This window comes from Macaca fascicularis, chromosome 9 (genome assembly GCF_037993035.2).
Source record: "Macaca fascicularis isolate 582-1 chromosome 9, T2T-MFA8v1.1".
Taxonomy (NCBI): domain Eukaryota; kingdom Metazoa; phylum Chordata; class Mammalia; order Primates; family Cercopithecidae; genus Macaca; species Macaca fascicularis.
The window spans coordinates 128179175-128198540 of NC_088383.1; the positions used below are offsets into that span (position 1 = coordinate 128179175).

At 46.9% G+C, this 19366-nt stretch overlaps 1 protein-coding gene across 1 annotated transcript; it reads right to left on the reverse strand.

Moving 5' to 3' along the window:
* Positions 1-1988: 1988 nt before the first annotated feature.
* PRDX3 (peroxiredoxin 3) lies at positions 1989-13193 on the reverse strand. The gene is made up of 7 exons (XM_045361628.2): positions 13136-13193; positions 11394-11526; positions 8854-8995; positions 8162-8297; positions 6684-6787; positions 3469-3634; positions 1989-2816 (listed from the first exon to the last, which is right to left on the reverse strand). The coding sequence occupies exons 1-7, from the start codon at positions 13169-13171 to the stop codon at positions 2763-2765; spliced, it is 771 nt and encodes a 256-aa protein (XP_045217563.2). The 5' UTR covers positions 13172-13193; the 3' UTR covers positions 1989-2762.
* Positions 13194-19366: the final 6173 nt, after the last annotated feature.

Here is a 19366-nt window from a genome sequence, read left to right on the forward strand (position 1 = left end):
GGCCGCGCGCACCCGCAGTTCCCGCCCCAGGCCCGCGCGCCCGACGTCCCGTGTCACCGCGCCTCGGGGCCCTTGCGCGCCCACTGTTCCGGCGAGCCCAGCTCTCCCACAGGCCATGTCCTCCCAACCCTGCTTGCCCTCCTCCGCACATTTGGGGAGCCGGGCCGTCTCCAGGCCCCAAAGGGTCAATATCGGAACCCCATATCACAGCATCTAATACGAAGATCCCCAAAGGTTGTGAGTGAGACCCTCCGCAACCTCACCATGCGCTCCTGCCGCGCCCTACCCGTGGTCATTGCCCTGGAAAATCCCTCCGATTGCCCACGAATTCCAGGGTGCATGGTGTTGCGCAGTCAGGCCGGCGGCATCATGGGCTCAGCCCAGTGAAAATGTTAAATGCGGTGCCCCTTATTCAAGTTACTGAGAATTTCAAGAGAGTAACATCAGAGCATCAAACCAAGTATAGGGCCCTGGGCACAGTGCACTATCCCTCAGCCCGACAGGTTTTTTTTTTTTTTTTTCCAGTGTTGGGGCAAATTCAGTTCCTTTTGTTGACTACCAAATAGGGACCATTTGTAAAGAAAAACCCGCCTTCCCTTCCTCCTCCCACCTGCCCTTCCCTAGCACAGGAGTGGGTGGGGTCTGTGTGTGTGCACTTAAATTCATGGAAGCCACAAGCGTGCCTAGGTCATTCAGGGGGCCTCCGGAGTCCTGGACTGGGGGACCCAGCACACCACCTAGGTGTGTGACCCTCGCCAAGTCAGTATCTCAAAGTCTATTTTCTCATCCGCAAAATGCGGATAACAATTGTACCTATCTCAGGGTTTTATTTCGGATCAAAGGAAATAAAATACCCCTAACACAGCACTGAGCTCTCACAAGTGCTCAGTATTGGCCATTAACCTCCAGCGGGCCAATTCCTTCCCTTGCCCTGCCCCTCCTGGGACAGGAAATCGGCTCATGTTGTCCTTCAGGCCTGTGTGACTCTGCTTCTATATTTGCTCAGTTTGCCTCGCTCACTTTTCTTAACCTCCAAGGGTTCCTCCTCTTCCAGGAAGCCTTCCCTGACCCTCCCAGTTGAGTAAGGTGTCCCCTCCACTTCTACCCTTATGCCGCAGAAATCCATCTAAGCACCGGTGCAGCAGTAGCGTGCTGTTCTATTCTGTTGTCTCTACCCTCCAGGATGTCACAAAGCCAGCCCGCTGGCCTGCTTCCCCACTTTGGACCGCTATGTCCAGTCTTTAACAAAGGAGCCAGAGTGATTATCTTACAAGTTGATGTCACGCTTCTTTTCAAATCCTTCCTGACATTCCCCACCCCAGAACAGAACCTCAAGTCCTTGGCTTGGCCAAAAGGCACTCTGGGACCCCCACCACCGCCCTAGTCACCGGCATCCTAGTAAATCTGCATCCACTCTGAGTCCACTCTTGCCTTAGGGCCTTTGTGTTTTCCATGCCCTCTACCTAGAAGCCTCTTATCCCAGTAACACTCTCACTTCCTACACGTTTTCTCTCCCTTGAGGCTCATCAAAACCCCGAGATAGGTACAATTATGGTCCTCATTTTACAGATCAGAAAATTGACCCAGAGACAGGCTCTCCCTTAAGGCCTTCCTTAACAACCCCATCTAGAACACCTACAACTCTGCTTCAGCAGAGCTTCACTCCACATTATTTTCCTCCCAAACACTCTACTTTTACTACATGTATTGTGTTTCCCCTGTAGAACGTAAGAGCTTAAAAGCAGGGGTTTGTTCTTTGTTCCCTCCTGTGCCTGGAAAACAGCACCTGGTGCAGGGTAGGCACTCAAGGATTTACTGAAACAATGAGTAAATGTTTCCCTATCTGTCTTGCCCCTAAACCGAGTTCCTTGAGTGTGGAACCAGCATCTTATTCTCTTTGTGGCCCCTGAGGTAAATGCTCAATAAATGTTTGTTGATGTAATCTGAGAAGGAAAGGAGAGCCCAGAATAAGCTGATCCAACAGTTAATGGTGGTAAAATGCAAATATTTTAAAATATGTTTATTTTATGTTTTACAATGAATACTTCAGCAAAGAAAATAATTGTAATTTCAAAATGCAATCCCTGAAGTTAATAAATATCCTTTATAATCAATTACACTAATCAATATCTAGAAATATACATAGACAAAGTTAGCTAGTGAATAAAATAAGTAGAATGACTACATAAACTATCAATTTCAGGGATGAGGGATCATGCATGATCAGTTAAGTCACTCTGCCACTTTTAAAAATAATATGATTCACATTTGCTTCAATCACATAAACATTCATTGCAAGAGTTAGACGGCTAATTGAAAATAGTGATCTTTGTTAGCTTAAAAGAAAATTCAGTTTAATACAAAGACATTCAAATTGAAAATTTCAGGACCCTTGATCAGACGCTTTCAATGCATGTTGCTCTACTTTGTTATAGGCAAGATTCAAGTAAGGCTAAGACAGAAGACTGTTTCCACTGAAGACATGATCTAAGAATCGCTTTCGATATAGGCAAATTATGTTCTGTAGAAACTAGCTAGCTAGCCACCAAGACATTACCAATAAAGGATTCCTTGTACTAGCAACTATCATGTTTAAAAGGTCTTAGCCAGAATTACAAAAACAAAACATTTAGAGTAATATTTATGAATACAAGCATAATTGGTTCCTTGCCTTCTACAAATAACCATCTTTAAAATGATAAAAGCAGGTTTCAACTGTGGTTCTTCTCTGGGGTGAGAAGGTGCAGATACACATGGGTGATCTACTGATTTACCTTCTGAAAGTACTCTTTGGAAGCAGCTGGATTTGGCTTGATCTGAAAATACAAAAGCTTAATTAGGTAATTGTGACTTTACCATAATAATATGGTAAATATGCCCAAAACTGAATGGCAATCCCCCAATTTTTAACCTAAAGTTCTTTAAACTTTTAAAGATTTCCTTTAAAACACAAAGATCAAAGTTTCATTAAGGCCTGCCTGTCTCTAGGCCAGGTGCAGTGGCTCACACCTGTAATCCCAGCACTTTGGGAGGCTGAGGCAGGTGGATCACGAGGTCAGGAGATCGAGACCATCCTGGCTAACACAGTGAAACCCCGTCTCTAGTAAAATACAAAAAATGAGCCAGGCGTGGTGGCAGGTGCCTGTAGTCCCAGCTACTCAGGAGGCTGAGGCAGGAGAATGGCATATACCCAGGAGGCGGAGCTTGCAGTGAACCGAGATCGTGCCACTGCCCTCCAGCCTGGGCGACAGAGCAAGACTCCGTCTCAAAAAAAAAAAGTCTGCTTGTCTCTGATAATTGGTTCCTGGCTCCCCACCCCACCCCCTCTACCCCACAGCAGCTTCACCCATTTGCACATCATCTGCACCCTTGCTCCAAGGGTGGGCTCCCTTTTGTGCATACTTCAGGTCAATAGCTCTCGAGGCTGAGAGAACATGGACCTCACTGCTTTTGGGGGAAAAAACCTACCGTAGGAGAATCCGGTGTCCAGTCCGCTGGGCAGACTTCTCCATGGGTTTCTACATACTGGAACGCCTTCACCAAGCGGAGGGTTTCTTCCACGCTTCGGCCCACTGGGAGATCATTGACGCTCAAGTGCTTGATGACTCCATTGGGGTCAATTATGAAGAGACCTCTGCATGATCGTTTATCCTTGTCAGTGCCTCAACAGTACCAGAACTAGAACAGTCTAACTTCTTCCCCTTTAGGTCTTTAATTCTTTTAATAAAATATTTATTAAGCATAATCATATGCTTAAAGGTAGGGTTTTCACTGTTGTGCAAAAAGTTTATCATCTCGGCCGGGCGCGGTGGCTCACGCCTGTAATCCCAGCACTTTGGGAGGCCGAGACGGGCGGATCACGAGGTCAGGAGATCGAGACCATCCTGGCTAACACGGTGAAACCCCGTCTCTACTAAAAAATACAAAAAACTAGCCGGGCGAGGTGGCGGGCGCCTGTAGTCCCAGCTACTCGGGAGGCTGAGGCAGGAGAATGGCATGAACCCGGGAGGCGGAGCTTGCAGTGAGCTGAGATCCGGCCACCGCACTCCAGCCTGGGCGACAGAGCGAGACTCTGTCTCAAAAAAAAAAAAAAAGTTTATCATCTCTTACTGACGACAGATGCTTTAACAAAGGCAGTACTGGACCAGGTCACCATAAAAAGCTTGCAGTATGGTCACATTTACAAACTCACACAGTGCCCTGAATGTTACAGTGTCGGAAAGTCACTGAACTAGACAGAGCGAAGACTATTAGTGACATGGCAAGCATTCTTTGAGCTACTGTATCACATCTTGGCAAGAAATTCATAGGCAACTGGGAAGACACTGATATGTATTTTATCTGGATTCAACAACTGTTTATTATGAATGAATTCTTGGGTAAATGGGGGGGGAATCCCATGGGAAAAATCTTTGTAGAAAGAATGTACAGGCTGTAAGTCTACGCAAAACAGAAAACCACGCCAATCACTTTTAATCATGTAGCAGCATGTAATGAGATGAGCCACGCCACCACAGTGGTCTGTGTTTATCTTCTGTGTTGGTGTTACTGTGACAGATGCAGATATGTTTAGCCCAGAAGTTTTTTTGGTTGTTTAGTTTAAATACAGGGTCTCACTATATTGCCCACGCTGGAGTGCAGTGCTATTCTCAGGTGTGATCACAGCAGGCTGCAGCCTCGAACTTCTGGCTCAACTGATCCTCCCACCTCAGACTCCCAAGTAGCTGTGACTATAGGTGTGTGTCACTATGTCCAGTTATTTAACCTACAGATTTTAACAGTCTGTCTTAAAAGGATGTGGAAATTCCAGGTATCAATCACTCATGGAAAAGGCAGGTTAGAGAAAACTCAGGGTAAAAAGGTGCTTCTCCCACCCTCGGTCTGGCACTAGGGGCCTGGGGTTTCAGGTGAAACTGTTCCCACAGGGTGCAGCCAGCTGAAGTCCACCAATAGAAGCAGAGGCAGAGCTGGGACAGAGCAGGGCCCACAGACTCCTGAAAGTCTTATCTTATAAGCCAGACTCAGCTTCTCTCTCTTGTTAATCTCGATATTAAAACGGGTACGGAAGTTAACTGCAAAATTAGTGAGTTCTCATAGGGAAGGGGACCATAAGAGAAAAATAGCCAGTACCCTTTCTCTGGCCATTGCCAATTCTGAAAGACCTAGGCATTCTTTTGATAATCTCTTTACAGTTAAACAAACAAACAAAAAGACCCGCCAGGTGCGGTGGCTCATGACTGTAATCCCAGCACTTTGAGGGGCCAAGGCAGGGAGATCACAAAGTCAAGAGTTCGAGACCAGCCTAGCCAACATGGTGAAACTCATCTCTACTAAGAATACAAAAACTGGCCGGGTGTGGTGGCGCGTGCCTGTAATCCCAGCTACTCGGGAGGTTGAGGCAGGAGAACTGCTTGAACCCAGGAGGCAGAGGTTGCAGTGAGCCGAGATCACGCCACTGCACTCCAGCCTGGGCGACAGAGCAAGACTCCATCTTGAAAAGAGAGAAAAAAAAAAGAGAGACAGAGAGAGAAAAAGGCCCAAACTCTAAGATGCCACCCAGCACTAAAATCCAAAGTGTAACCCAAGAGGAGCAGGCCAGAGATCACCTACAAAAGAGGCAGGTGAGCTGGCTTTAAGCTGACCAGCCCCCAGCAAAACTGTGAGGCACAGCATATCAAAAGGAGGGCCCTCTCTTCCTTCCTGGAGGTCAAGTTCTGCCCAATCCCTTCTTCACTCCTATTCTCAGCAGACTTCAAGATGCCAGTTCTAAGGCCCAAGTTCTCACCCCTCCCAGGAAGGTTATGTTTGAATGTGGAGCTGCTGAGGACTGAAAGCTTTTCACACTCAAAGGAATAAAGGTTTAATAAGGGACTGAATACAGATAGAAATGACATTCTGGGGCAGAAATCCTAACAGCTGCTGCCAGTAACTATGCTAAGAACTCTAGCTGTGTCACTTATTTAATCCTCACACCCACCTGTGAGGTACCTCCTCATTTTAGTTATGGAAAAACTGGGGCTCAACAAGGTTAAATCAAATCACTTGCCCAAAGTCACATAGCTATTAAAAGTAGCTGAGTTTAAAAAAAAAAAAAGAAAGAAAGAAAAAAATCAAACCCAGGACTGTTTGGCTCCAGGGCTGAAAATGGTCACCATTCCAAGAGACTAGCTCTTACCCTGCCAGTCCCCCCTTCTGCAAACAGTCTGATGGCTTCACTGTCAGGTGTGTGTCCTCATGGAAGTCGCTCCCACATAGTCAGGGAGTATGGAGCAGTGTGGCCTCAAGACACAGATAGCCTTCTTTAGAAACAGACCCAAGGTGGTGGAGGGGACACGCATGTCTCAGCATTTCTGAGAGACCGCCAACCGTTGCAAGAGGCATTTTATCAGTGCTTATTAAAGACTAAAATTAAGGATTTTTTGATTATTATAAATTTTAACTTTTTAAAATATAACAGGGACGAGGTCTCACTATGTTGCTCAGGCTGGTCTTGAACTTCTGAACTCAAGTGACCTTCCCACCTTGGCCTCCCGGAGTGCTAGGGTGACAGGCATGAGCCACCATGCCCAGCCAGGATCTTCTGGATTTAAAAATGCCTTACCAAGGTCTACATAAATCCCCTAAGAAGTAGAATGATACTAAACATGAAAAATAATTTAAGTTCATCAGAAACAGGATCTTACCTTAGCGCAAGACCAGGACCTTCTAACAGCACACCGTAGTCTCGGGAAATCTGCTTAGTTAAATCTGACAAGAGTGCGATGTTCATGTGGCCCAAACCACCATTCTAATCAAAACGCAAACACCACTGTTAGACGGCGCGGCCTCGCCGCATTCCTGACCGTGTACCACACTGTCTGAGACCAACAGTAATGGCAACAGGGAACAGTAATTGAACAATGGGCCAAGACGGCGCGGCCTCGCCGCATCCCTGACTCTGTACCACACTGTCTGAGACCAATAGTAATGGTAACAGGGAACAGTAATTGAACAATGGGCCAAGACGGCGCGGCCTCGCCGCATCCCTGACTCTGTACCACACCGTCTGAGACCAATAGTAATGGTAACAGGGAACAGTAATTGAACAATGGGCCAAGACGGCGCAGCCTCACCGCATCCCTGACTCTGTACCACACCGTCTGAGACCAATAGTAACGGTAACAGGGAACAGTAATTGAACAATGGGCCAAGACGGCGCGGCCTCACCGCATTCCTGACCGTGTACCACACTGTCTGAGACCAACAGTAATGGTAACAGGGAACAGTAATTGAACAATGGGCCAAGACGGCGCAGCCTCAAAGCATTCCTGACCGTGTACCACACTGTCTGAGACCAACAGTAATGGCAACAGGGAACAGTAATTGAACAATGGGCCAAGCACTGCTATTAACTTACTGCCTCCTCGAAACCACCCCGGAGTAGGTATCATCAAAATGAGGAAACTGAGGCACAAAAAAGTTAAGTAACTTGTTCCAGGTCACAGCTAGAAAGGAGCAGAAGGAAGATTTAAACCTGGCTAATACTATAGGCCTTTTCAAATTGTTTTTTCCTTTTTTCTTTTCTTTTCTTTTTTTTTTTTAAAGACACAGAGTCTCGCTGTCACCAGGCTGCAATGCAGTGACGTGATCACAGCTCACAGCAGCCTTAAACTCCTGGGCTCATGCAATCATCCTACCCCAGCCGCCTGAGTAGCTGGGACTACAAGTGCTTTTTCTAATTCTTTATTTATTTATTTAATCTTTTTTTAATTGGCTGGGCGTGGTGGCTCACGCCTGTAATCCCAGCACTTTGGGAAGCCAAGGCAGGCAGATCATGAGGTCAGGAGATCGAGACCATCCCGGCTAACATGGTGAAACCCCATCTCTACTAAAAATACAAAAAAAATTAGCCGGGCATGGTGGCAGACGCCTGTAGTCCCAGCTACTCGGAAGGCTGAGGCAGGAGAATGGCACAAACCTGGGAGACGGAGGTTGCCATGAGCTAAGATCGCACCACGGCACTCCAGCCTGGGCAACAGAGCGAGACTCTGTCTCAAACAAACAAACAAACAAACAAAAAACCCTTGAGTAATTTAATCTCGATAGTCCAGCAGCCTAGCTAGAGATTTAGATTCTTCCAAGCAAGTTCGTAAGAGCAAAAGCTAGGGGTGCAATGCGATACCTTTCTTGGCGTATTTATCCAGGCAAGATGGCTAAAGTGGGAATCCACTGAGACTGCAACAACTTCACAGTTCACGTCGTGAAATTCGTTAGCTTTGTCACTAAAAGCAACAATTTCTGTAGGACACACAAAGGTGCTGGAAAAAAAGGACAGACATTCTCATTAAATAATTCAAAAGCAAGGATTTTAACAACTAGTAGTCTAGCAAGTAGTTCAACTTGCAAAGGGTAAAAAAGGCAAAATGGTTAACCGTCCTCACTGGACTATAGTGTTGCACTGCAAAAGTACTATTACCTCCCCTCACCTTTTTATTTTAGGAATTGTAACAAAAAATGGGGAAAGGGAACATACATTTTAAGAATAAAAATTACAGTTCAATGAAGTTGCTTTTTGAAAAAAATCATTTTATTATGCCTACTTTTCTCATTTTTACCCAGACCAGCGAAAACTTTCATACACTGGCTTAGGGAAGCACTACTGCAGAGCACAGAGTCACACTATCCCACCCCTGAAGTTTATCACTTGTAAACCAGCTACAGACCCCAGCTGTAATCAACAAGGCCATGGGTGATAAAGGGTCGGACAGAATCCTTCCTTTCACAAGAGTATCTAGGGGTAGACAATTCAGTGCGGGAACAGGATATGTGCTTGCTCTCAGAATGACACGAAAGCATCATAGAAATTACACTTACAAATCCAAAGGATAGAAGAAAAGCACCAAATATTTCCCCTTAAAGTCATCAAGGCTTAGGTCTTTGAACTCTCCATTGACAACGGCTGTACCCTTAAAATAGGGCGCATGCTGGGTGACAGCAGGTGCGTGGTATGAGGAACCTGAAAAAAACCCACACTCATATGTAGTTCATCATTTGCTACGTCAAGCACTTATGATTTTATTTAAACTTCTCATGATAATTAGTAGTATAAATCAAAACATTCAGTTCAACTGTACAGTCATCCTTTGCCACCTGTGGGGGATTGGTTCTAGGATATCAAAATCCACAGACGCTCAAGTCTGCTACATAAAATGGTGATTTGCATATAATCTACACACACCCTCCATTATACTTAAATCATCTCTAGATTACTCATGATACCTAATACAACGTAAATGCTATGGAAATAGTTGTTAAGCTGTATTGTTTAGGAAATGACAAGAAAAAAGTCTTTGTGTTCGGTACAGACACAACCATCCATTTTTCCCTCCCAATAATTTCAATTCAACCAACCACAGATACAGAACCCAGATTCAGAGGGCCGACTGTAATTTCTCCTTCTATAGTTTTAGATTGTGCACAAATTCAACTCCAAGTGCTATGGAAACTTAAAAAAAGGAAGACAAAGATAGTAGGGATAGAATTAAGGAAGACATGAGACTAGAGATGGATTTTAAATATGGTTCAGATTTTGTCAAGTCTAGATGGGATGGGGCAGACGGCATGGAGGAAACAGCAAGAAGGAAGACAGGGCATGTGTTGGAGCAGCCTGTGGCACAGTCTAATGAGAACAGAGAGTGTCTAAGGGTACGGAGTGAAGAGCAGGCAGCAGGCAGGAATGGTTGAAGGCCATGTTGCAAGAATCCTTAAATACTAGGCTGCTGGGTCTTCTTAACAGGAAAGATAAGAGTTCAGGGTGGAGTCTTGCTCTGTCACCCAGGCTGGAGTGCAGTAGTATGATCTCGGCTCACTGCAAGCTCCGCCTCCTGGGTTCACACCATTCTCCTACCTCAGCCTCCCGAGTAGCTGGAACTACAGGCGCCCGCCACCACGCCTGGCTAATTTTTTGTATTTTTAGTAGAGACAGGGTTTCACCATGTTAGCCAGGATGGTCTCGATCTCCTGACCTCGTGATCTGCCTGCCTCGGCCTCCCAAAGTGCTGGGATTACAGGCGTGAGCCATTGCGCCTGGCCGAGATGGCAGTTTTTAGAAAGATTAGTCTGGCAGGAGGGAAAGAGGAGCAGGAGAAAGGGAGAGATATGTTAGGAGGTGGTTTCAGTGATTTTTTTTTTTTAATTTTTTTTTTTTTTTTGAGACAAGAGTCTCGCTCTGTCACCTAGTGACACAGTCTCGGCTCACTGCAACCTCCGCCTCCCTGCCTCAGCCTCCCGAGTAGCTGTGATTCCAGAAGCACACCACCCACCCGGCTAATTTTTTAGTATTTTTAGTAGAGACGGGATTTCACCATGTTGGCCAGGATGGTCTTGAACTCCTGACCTCAAGTGATTCACCTGCCTTGGCCTCTCAAAGTGCTGGGATTACAGGTGTGAGCCACCGCGCCCAGCCTCGATTTCAGCATCTTACGCATATTGAGGGGGAGGGATGGGGCAGAAAGAACAGAAAGGAATGGATGCAAGAGAAGTGTCAAAACTGAGAAGGACTTGCTTCTACCTGGGAATGAGGGACAGAGTAGTTCCAATGTCAAAATGCCTGAGACTGCCACGAACAGAAAAAGGAGGAGCTGCTGGGGATGGGGATGGGGATGGGGATTTGAAACCAGTGGAGTAAACTTTAAGCCTGTGGTATCACATCACTACTAGAAATATTTTAAAGCTCCAGGGTAGTAAAATTGCAAAACCTCTTAGAACATTTAGCCCACAAAGGCTTTACTAAAATATATATGCCCCCAAACCATTACATATTAAATACGTGCTTTTTCAAAGGCTAGTGAAATCCAGACAAGCTATTTTCAAATATCACTCATTATCTGAGGCTGATCTTAGCAAAGCCCATATCCTAGAGAAGGGAATGTAAATCTCAAGAAACAGCTAAATTTCACTCGGATTACAGAAGATACCATTAGACAGGTCTGGTTCCTAAGTGGCCATCTGGGGCCAGTACACAGGTTTGAATCTTAGAGCAGCTGCCCTCTCAGGTCCCCAGAGGCTGCCCACCACTCACAGCTCTTCAGACAGTAGATCCAGAAGGCATCTGAGCTCCCAGTAACCCCCTCCTCAACACAGTGGATTAGAAGCTCTGGCAACCAACATGGAAATGTGACAAGGGCAGTTTGCCTCAGTGATTCTCAACCCTGGCTGCACACTAGAATCACCCGGCATGTCCTGGTCTCACCCCGGAGACTGACTTAATTTGTCTGGGGTGGGACTGGGGCAGTGCTGTGTTTCTGAAAGCTCCCAGATGAGTGTAACATATGGCCAGGGTTCAGAGCCGCTGTCCAAAGACCATGGTTCATTTTTCCTTTACCTGGCCAGCCAAGACATGACATAACACTTACTGGTGCTGAATAATTTTGCTTGACTGGAACCAGAACACAGTAAGTTTGTCAAGCTCGTTCTTCTACATGCAGCAGGCCTGAGGGCTGCAGTGGCAGAAATGCCCCAAGGAATGGCACTCACATGTCGGGTAACCTGGAAAGAGAAACTTTTTATTAGAAAGTTTTTCTGTACTCGTGACTGAAGGCTGAAACGGCATCGTGCCAAGGGTGGTTTCAGCTGTCCCTGTTCCTGTGAACCAAATAGCAAACCCCAAACTCTAAGAGCATGGATTGGGTCTGCACATTCTTAACACTCCCTTCTGCTTCCTTCTCCCAGGAGACTGGAAGGTAGAGGGGAACTATAAGAAAACAAAGACGGGCTGGGCGCAGGGGCTCACGCCTGTAATCCCAGCACTTCGGAAGGACAAGGCGGGTGGATCACGAGGTCAGGAGTTCAAGCCTGGCCAAGATGGTGAAACCCCATCTCTACCAAAAACACAAAAATTAGCCAGGCGCGGTGGTGGGCACTTGTAATCCCAGCTGCTTGGGAGGCTAAGGCAGAAGAATTGCTTGAACCCGTGAGGCGGAGGTTGCAGTGAGCCGAGATCGAGCCACTGCACTCTAACCTGGGCGACAGAGCAATACTCCGTCTCAAAAAAAAAAAAAAAAAAAATCAAACTCCATGTGCTTAAAAGCAACACAGGGTTCAAAAGCCAGGGGACTTGGGCAGGCCTTTCCCAGCACTATCTGCTGAGTATGTTCTACCATGTCAAGGTTTTCCTTAGAAAAAAACAAGGCCCCTCCAGGACCAGCGACCAGTAAACAAGTAGAGCCAAGTTCAGTCTCTGGGAGTCTGGAAAAGGCTCAAGGGAAATGTTTACTCAATATTTTTTTTTTTTTTTTTTGAAACAGAGTCTCGTTCTTTCACCCAGGCTAGAGTGCAGTGGCGCGATCTGGGCTCACTGAAGTCTCGACCTCCTGGGCTCAAGTGATCCTCCCACCTTAGCCTCCCCAGGAGCACTGACCACCACGCCCGTCTTTTTTTTTTTTTTTTTTTTTTCTGTAGAGACAAGGTCTCACTATTATTGTCCAGACTGGTCTCAAACTCCTGGGCTCAAGTGATCTGCCCGCCTCGGCCCCCCAAGGTGCTGGGATTACAGGCATGAGCCACCGCACTCTGCCGGTTTGCTCAATTTTAATGTTCAAAATGACTCAGGAGAACGAAAGGGAGTGTGTTGAACCCCACCAGAGAAAGCCGTGTACCAAAAGAGCACGACGCATTGCCCACAGTTAAGCAGGAAACAGCAGCAGAAACACGCGGGAGCGGGATTGGGAGGGAACGCCTTTGTGATTTGTTCAGCACTTTGCGCGTTTTTATCCAGTATTTAAGGGGCTGTTCACAGCAACGCCTTGACGTAGGCATCATTCTTTCCATCTTAAGTACATAGGCTGAGAAAGGCGAAGGTGACTGCCTAAGGTCACAGGCTCGGTGGCAGAAGCAGGGTCAGGAGATGGGCCTGGGGACCCGGGACGGCGAACGAGGAGGGACTCGGGGAAGAGACCTCGAGGAGGGACTGAAGAAGGGCGGTTCTGCGCAGGCGCATGGAACCTTCCCCGGGGGAGGCCTCTGGGTCCGTTACCCGCGGAAACCCTCCAAGAAGGGCAAATGGCCCTCAAGCCCAGAAGCGCAGGATCCTGTCTGGGAAGCACGTTCCCGAAGCCACCAGTGTCTCCGCGCCTGTCCCCAGCCGACAGCCACTCACCGACGCTCGGAGCAACCTTCCTACAGCAGCCGCCATCTTCAGTGCACTCGGGCGCCGCGGGGTGGGCAGCGACGCAGGGGCGGGGCCTACGGGGTGGTGGGCAGGGCCTCTGCGGGCGGGGAGGGGGCGGGGCCAGAGGAGGGGACTGGGCTGGAGGAGCCCCCGCCTCCCTGCCTCCTGGGGACCTTGAGGGAGGAATTCCCTTTAGGGTTGAATGCTTGGGCAAGTGACACGTGGTTTTCCTACTGTCGCCCCAACCTAAAAAGAACGAATCCAGGCGGGGAATTAGGTATTTTTTTCTGTATTTCCCACTGTTTTGTTACCCTTGTGTGGATTACTGTGTCTACTATTTCTGTGACAGGATCGCTTTCTTATTTCAGCCTCAGGTAGAGACTTCTGGCTTCTGTATGAGGTGGAATTAATTACAAATGCAGTTTTAGTCCGTTGATAAGCTAAGTGGGCTAGACACATCAAGGCTTTGCTGGCCTGAAAACCGTTGGAATTGTGTGTGGTCTTCCATTTGGCCTCTCTTCCCAAAATTGGGAAAATTGGAACAAATTTAAAATTTGTTTTTTGTCAATTAGTAAAGCGCAAGTGTTCAGTGGTGAGCGTGGTACTTTGAAGCAACCACATCAAACATAGATAAAAAGCACACGGTGACCTTACAGTAAGTGTGACAAATTGCAAACTTGGAGCTGGCATTTTCTTTTCTTTTCTTTTCTTTTCTTTTTTTTTTTTTTTAAGACAGGGTCTCGCTCTGTTCGCCCAGGCTGGAGTGCAGTGGCGTGATCTTGGCTCATGCAGCCTCTGCCTCCTGGGTTCAAGCGATTCTCCTGCCTCATCTTCATGAATAGCTGGGATTCCTGAGCAGCTGGGATTACAGGCGCCTGCCACCACGCCCAGTTAAGTTTTTGTATTTTCAGTAGAGATGGGGTTTCACCATGTTGGCCAGGCTGTTCTCAAACTCTTGACCTCAAGTGATCCACCCACCCTGGCCTCCCAAAGTGCTGGGATTACAGGCGTGAGCTACTGCACCCGGTCTGAGTTGGTATTTTCCAATCACTAGTCATTCCATTACCAACTTAGTTTCTCAAGTCTTCTTATCACCAAATATCACTTACTATTTTCTTTAAATTGGTTTCCTTTTTTTCCCCCTTTTTTTTTTTTTTTTTTTTTGAGAGGGAGTCTCGCTCTGTCCGCCCAGACTGGAGTGCAGTGGCGCGATCTCGGCTCACTGCAAGCTCCGCCTCCCGGGTTCACGCCATTCTCCTGCCTCAGTAGGTGAGACTACAGGCGCCTGCACCTGGCTAATTTTTTTGTATTTTTAGTAGAGACGGGGTTTCACCATGTTAGCCAGGATGGTCTTGATCTCCTGACCTTGTGATCCACCCGCCTCGGCCTCCCAAAGTGCTGGGATTACAGGCGTGAACCACCGCACACCGGGCCTTTTTTTTTTTTTTTCCTTTTCTTGTTTGAGACAGACTCTCACTCTGTCGCCCAGGCTAGAGTGCACTGGCACAATCTCGGCTCACTGCAACCTCCACCTCCCCGGTTGGAGCAATTCTGGCTTGGTCTCTTGAGTAGCTGAGATTACGGCTGTGCACCAACACACCCCACTAATTTTTTTTGTATTTTTGTAGAGACAGGGTTTCACCATGTTGGCTGGGCTGGTCTTGAACTCCTTACCTCAGGTGATCCGCCCACCTCGGCCTCCCAGAGTGCTGGGATTACAGGCATGAGCCACCGCGCCCGGCCGCCCAGTGTATTTTCTAAAATCATCTCAGGTATCATGAGGCGCCACCCTGGGTACCAGTCCCCAGATGTGGAAAGGACTGCCTTGGATGTGTGGGGACGCAGGTGTTTCGACTATTTCACCTCACACCTTCCTTGTGTTTGTTTAATTGGTTTTAATTATGTCTGTGTTAAGCAGATGATTGAAAAGAAGATTATCATTTTAGAGCTCAAAATCGTACTGTATGCCGGGCGCGGTGGCTCACACCTGTAATGCCAGCAATTTGGGAAGCTGAAGTGAGCGGATCACCTGAGGTCAGGAGTTCAAGACCAGCCTGACCAACATGGTGAAACCCCATTTCTATAAAAATTGCAAAATTAGCCGGGCATGGTGGCGCATGCCTGTAATCTCAGCTACTTGGGAGACTGAGGCAGGAGAATCACTTGAACCTGGGAGGCAAAGGTTGCAGTGAGCTGAGATTGAACCACTGCACTCCATCCTCGGCAATAAGCGCAAAACTCCATCTTAAAAAAAAAAAAAAAAAAACCATACTGTAGTTCACAATGGAATATTATTCATCCATAAAAGGAATGAAGTACTGATACATGCTACAACACAGATGAACTTCGAAAACATTAGCTAAGTGCAAGAAGCCAGACACAAAAGAATAAATAGTGTGTGTTTCCTTTTATATGAAACATCTAAAATAGGTAATTCCAAAGGGACAGAAAGCAAATCAGCAACTGTTAGGGACTGGGAGGAGCTGGGATGGGAACTATTTATTTATTTTTTATTTTATTTATTTATTTTTGAGACGGAGTCTCCCCCTGTTGCCCAGGATGGAGTGCAGTGGTGCGATCTCAGCTTACTGCAGCCTCTGCCTCCCAAATTCAAGTGATCCTCCTGCCTCAGTCTCCTGAGTAGCTGAGACTACAGGTGTGACTGCTATGCCCAGTTATTTTATTTTATTTTATTTTTTTTATTTTTTAGTAGAGACGGAGTTTCTCCATGTTGGCCAGGCTGATCTCGAACTCCTGACCTCAAGTGATCTGCCTGCCTCGGCCTCCCACAGTGCTGGGATTACAGTTGTGAGCCAATGCGCCCAGCCGGGACTGTTTAATAGGTACAGAATTTTCTTTTGTGGTGATGAAAATGTTTTGGAACTAGATAGAGGTGGGTATAACATAATGAATTAACTAAATACCCCTGAATTGTAAACTTTAAAATAATTAATTTTATATTAGGGGAATGTCACCTCAATTTTTAAAAAAAATTAGAAAAAGGCCAGGCATGGTGACTCATGCCTGTAATCACAGCACTTTGGAAGGCCAAGGTAGGAGGATCACTTTGTGCCCAGTGGTTTGAGACCAGCCTGGGCAACATAGCAAAACCCTGTCTCAAAAAAAAAAAAAAAAAAAGGAAGAGAGAGAAAAAAGGTAGAAGAAATAGGGACTAAAAACATTGTATACTATAGGCTACTCCAGTGATTTAATAGATCTAAAGATGAAGAGATGGAGAGACCTTCCCAAAATCACATCACTGGCTAGAAGTAGAGAGGTGGGGCAAGAACCCCGAACTTCCATACCACTGACCACCCAGCGTGTGTGTCTGATGGAGTTCAGCCTCAGCACCTTTTTCCTAGTCGACTCGTAAGATGACATCATCCACACCCTCATCGTCTCCTCTTCTCTCTCATACTACAGGGTAGTTTTTGTAGAAACAAGGTCTCACTATCTTGCCCAGGCTGGCCTTGAACTCCTGAGCTCAAGTGAGCCTCAGGCTCCCAAAGTGCTGGGATTACAGGCAGGAGCCACCGTTACAACAGCCTGCAGTTTTTAAGTACTTAAAGTCAACAAAAGGGGAGTGGGGAGGGGGCAAAGCCAAGCCAAGGGGTCACCTTCTCTTCTCCTTATGCCCACAGCCCTTTGCCCACCTCTCCCTTCCCCTTGCTGGAGGGCCCCATGCTCTCCTATTGTAGGCGTGTGTCTTTTAGTCCCTGCACACAGGCAGCTTGGCTCATAACTAAACTTCACTGTAAAAATGTAAAGCACGGCGTAAGTCAAAGCAACAGAGCAGAGTGGAGTTCCCTCAGAATTTCACCTCACTCATCCTGGTTTCAGTTTTAAAGCTCAGAAGCATTAGTTAGTGCCAGCTTATAGGCAGGGTTAGGCTTCAAGGTAACATTACTTGAGGGCCTCATAATTGGCTCTGAAGGCAATTCTTTCTTTTTTTCTTTTTTTCTTTTTTTTGAGACGGAGTTTTGCTCTTGCTGCCCAGCTCGGCTCAGTTCTCAGCTCACTGCAACCTCTGCCTCCCAGGTTCAAGCGATTCTCCTACCTCAGCCTCCTGAGTAGCTGGGATTAGAGGCATGTGCCACCATGCCTGGTTAATTTTGTGTTTTTAGTGGAGACGGGGGTTCTCCATGTTGGTCAGGCTGGTCTCCTGACCTCAGGTGATCGGCCCGCCTCGGCCTCCCAAAGTGCTGGGATTACAGGCATGAGCCACCGCGCCTGGCTGCTTCAAGGTAACTTTACTTTCCGTCTTCCATGTAGCCTCATTCACCTGCTGCTGCCTTCAGTTAGAGAGATTTCCTGCATCATTCCTGGCCATTTTAGCCTTTGGAGTAATCTGTTTCCTGTCCTATTAGGTTCCAGGTAGACAGCTCTCTGGTATTGGATAAAAATTGCATCAATTAACAATGGGATTTTTTTTTTTTTTTTTTAGAATCTTGCTGTGTTGCCCAGGCTGGAGTGCAGTGGTGCAATCTCGGCTCACTGCAACCTCTGTCTCCTGGATTCAAGAGAGTCTCTTGCCTCAGCCTCCTGAGTAGCTGGGATTACAGGTGCCCACAACCACCCCCGGCTAATTTTTATATTTTTATAAGAGATGGGATTTTGCCATGTTGGCCAGGCTGGTCTTGAACTCCTGACTTCAAGTGATCCTCTCACCTCAGCCTCCCAAAGTGCTGGGATTAGAGGCGTGAGCCACCACACCCAGCCAACAATGTGATTTTAATCATTAATAAACATGTACTGGAGAGGATCACTCAGACCCTACTGCCGAGGAACTGTGTGTGTATCCGAGGAATACTGATAAGATCATTTAAAAAACCCAGTCCAAGATCCAGCATTTTAAGAGGCATGAAAGAGGCATAATGGTTGAGTGTGGACAGCTGAAGTTCACACACCAGCTCTGCTAGCTGCAGGTACATGGCCTTGGGCAAGTTACTTTGCACATTTTCTCATCTGTAAAATTGAAGTGATATTAGTGCTTCCCCCAAGGACTTTTGTGAGGAATAAATGAGTTCATATTTTAAAGGCATTAACACAGGCAGCAGGCATATAGTGTTTGTTATATTAAAAAAAAAGAGAGGTGCAAGTGAAGCGCTATCATAGTTTAGAGAAAGGGGCCAAGAAGGGCTTCATAGAGAAATCATCTGTCCTGCTCCTTGGGGAAGGTGAAGGGGAAGATGGCAGGTGGAAGTGATGAGTGACCTTTGTCCCTTTGGTTTACTGTTATCTTCAGTGACCACACTATGGGGCCACGCTCTGGGTTGAATGCAGTATCTCTCTATTCCATCTGCACAAACCCTGTGACACAGATGCTTTTTTGGTTTGTTTTTGTTTTGTTTTGTTTTAGACAGAGTCTCACTCTGTCAACCAGGCTGAAGTGCAATGGCACGATCTCAGCTCACTGCAACCTCCGCCTCCCGGGTTCAAGGGATTCTCCTGCCTCAGCCTCCCAAGTAGCTGGGATTACAGGTGCATGCCACCACACCCGGCTAATTTTTGTATTTTTAGTAGAGATGGGGTTTCATCATGTTGGCCAAGTTGGTCTCGAACTCCCGACCACTAGTGATCCTCCTGCCTTGGCCTCCCCAAGTGTAGGGACTACAGGTGTGAGCCATCACACCTGGCCACAGGTACAGTTTTTAATTCATCATCCCCATTTCCAAGGTTAGGAGACTGAAGTTTGGGGAGGTTTAGTAATTTGTCCAAAGTCCCACAGCTGGAAAGGGAAGGAGCCAGGATTTAAACCTTGAAAGCTGACTGCAGAGCCCCCATTCCTTTTTGTTTTTGTTGTTTTGTTTGTTTGTTTGTTTTTGAGACAGGGTCTCTCTCTGTCCTCCAGGCTGGAGTGCAATGGTGCAATCATGGCTCACTGCAGCCTCAATCTCCTGAGCTCAAACAATCCTCCCACCTCAGCCTCCCAAGGAACTGGGACCACAAGTGTGTGCCACCAAACCCAGCTAATTTTGTTAGTTTTTGTAGAGAAGGGTCTTCCTATGTTGCCTAGGTTGGTCTCAAACTCCTGAGTTCAAGTGATCCTCCTGCCTTGGCCTCCCAAAATGTTGGGATTACAGGTGTGAGGCCAAAGCCCCAACTCCTAAAGCAATGTTGTATGATCTCCTGCCATCTTTGTTGGAGCACAGTGTGCTTGATGGGACATAATGGCAGATGGTACTAAAAAGGTGGGCTGTGTCAGAACATGAAGGAGGA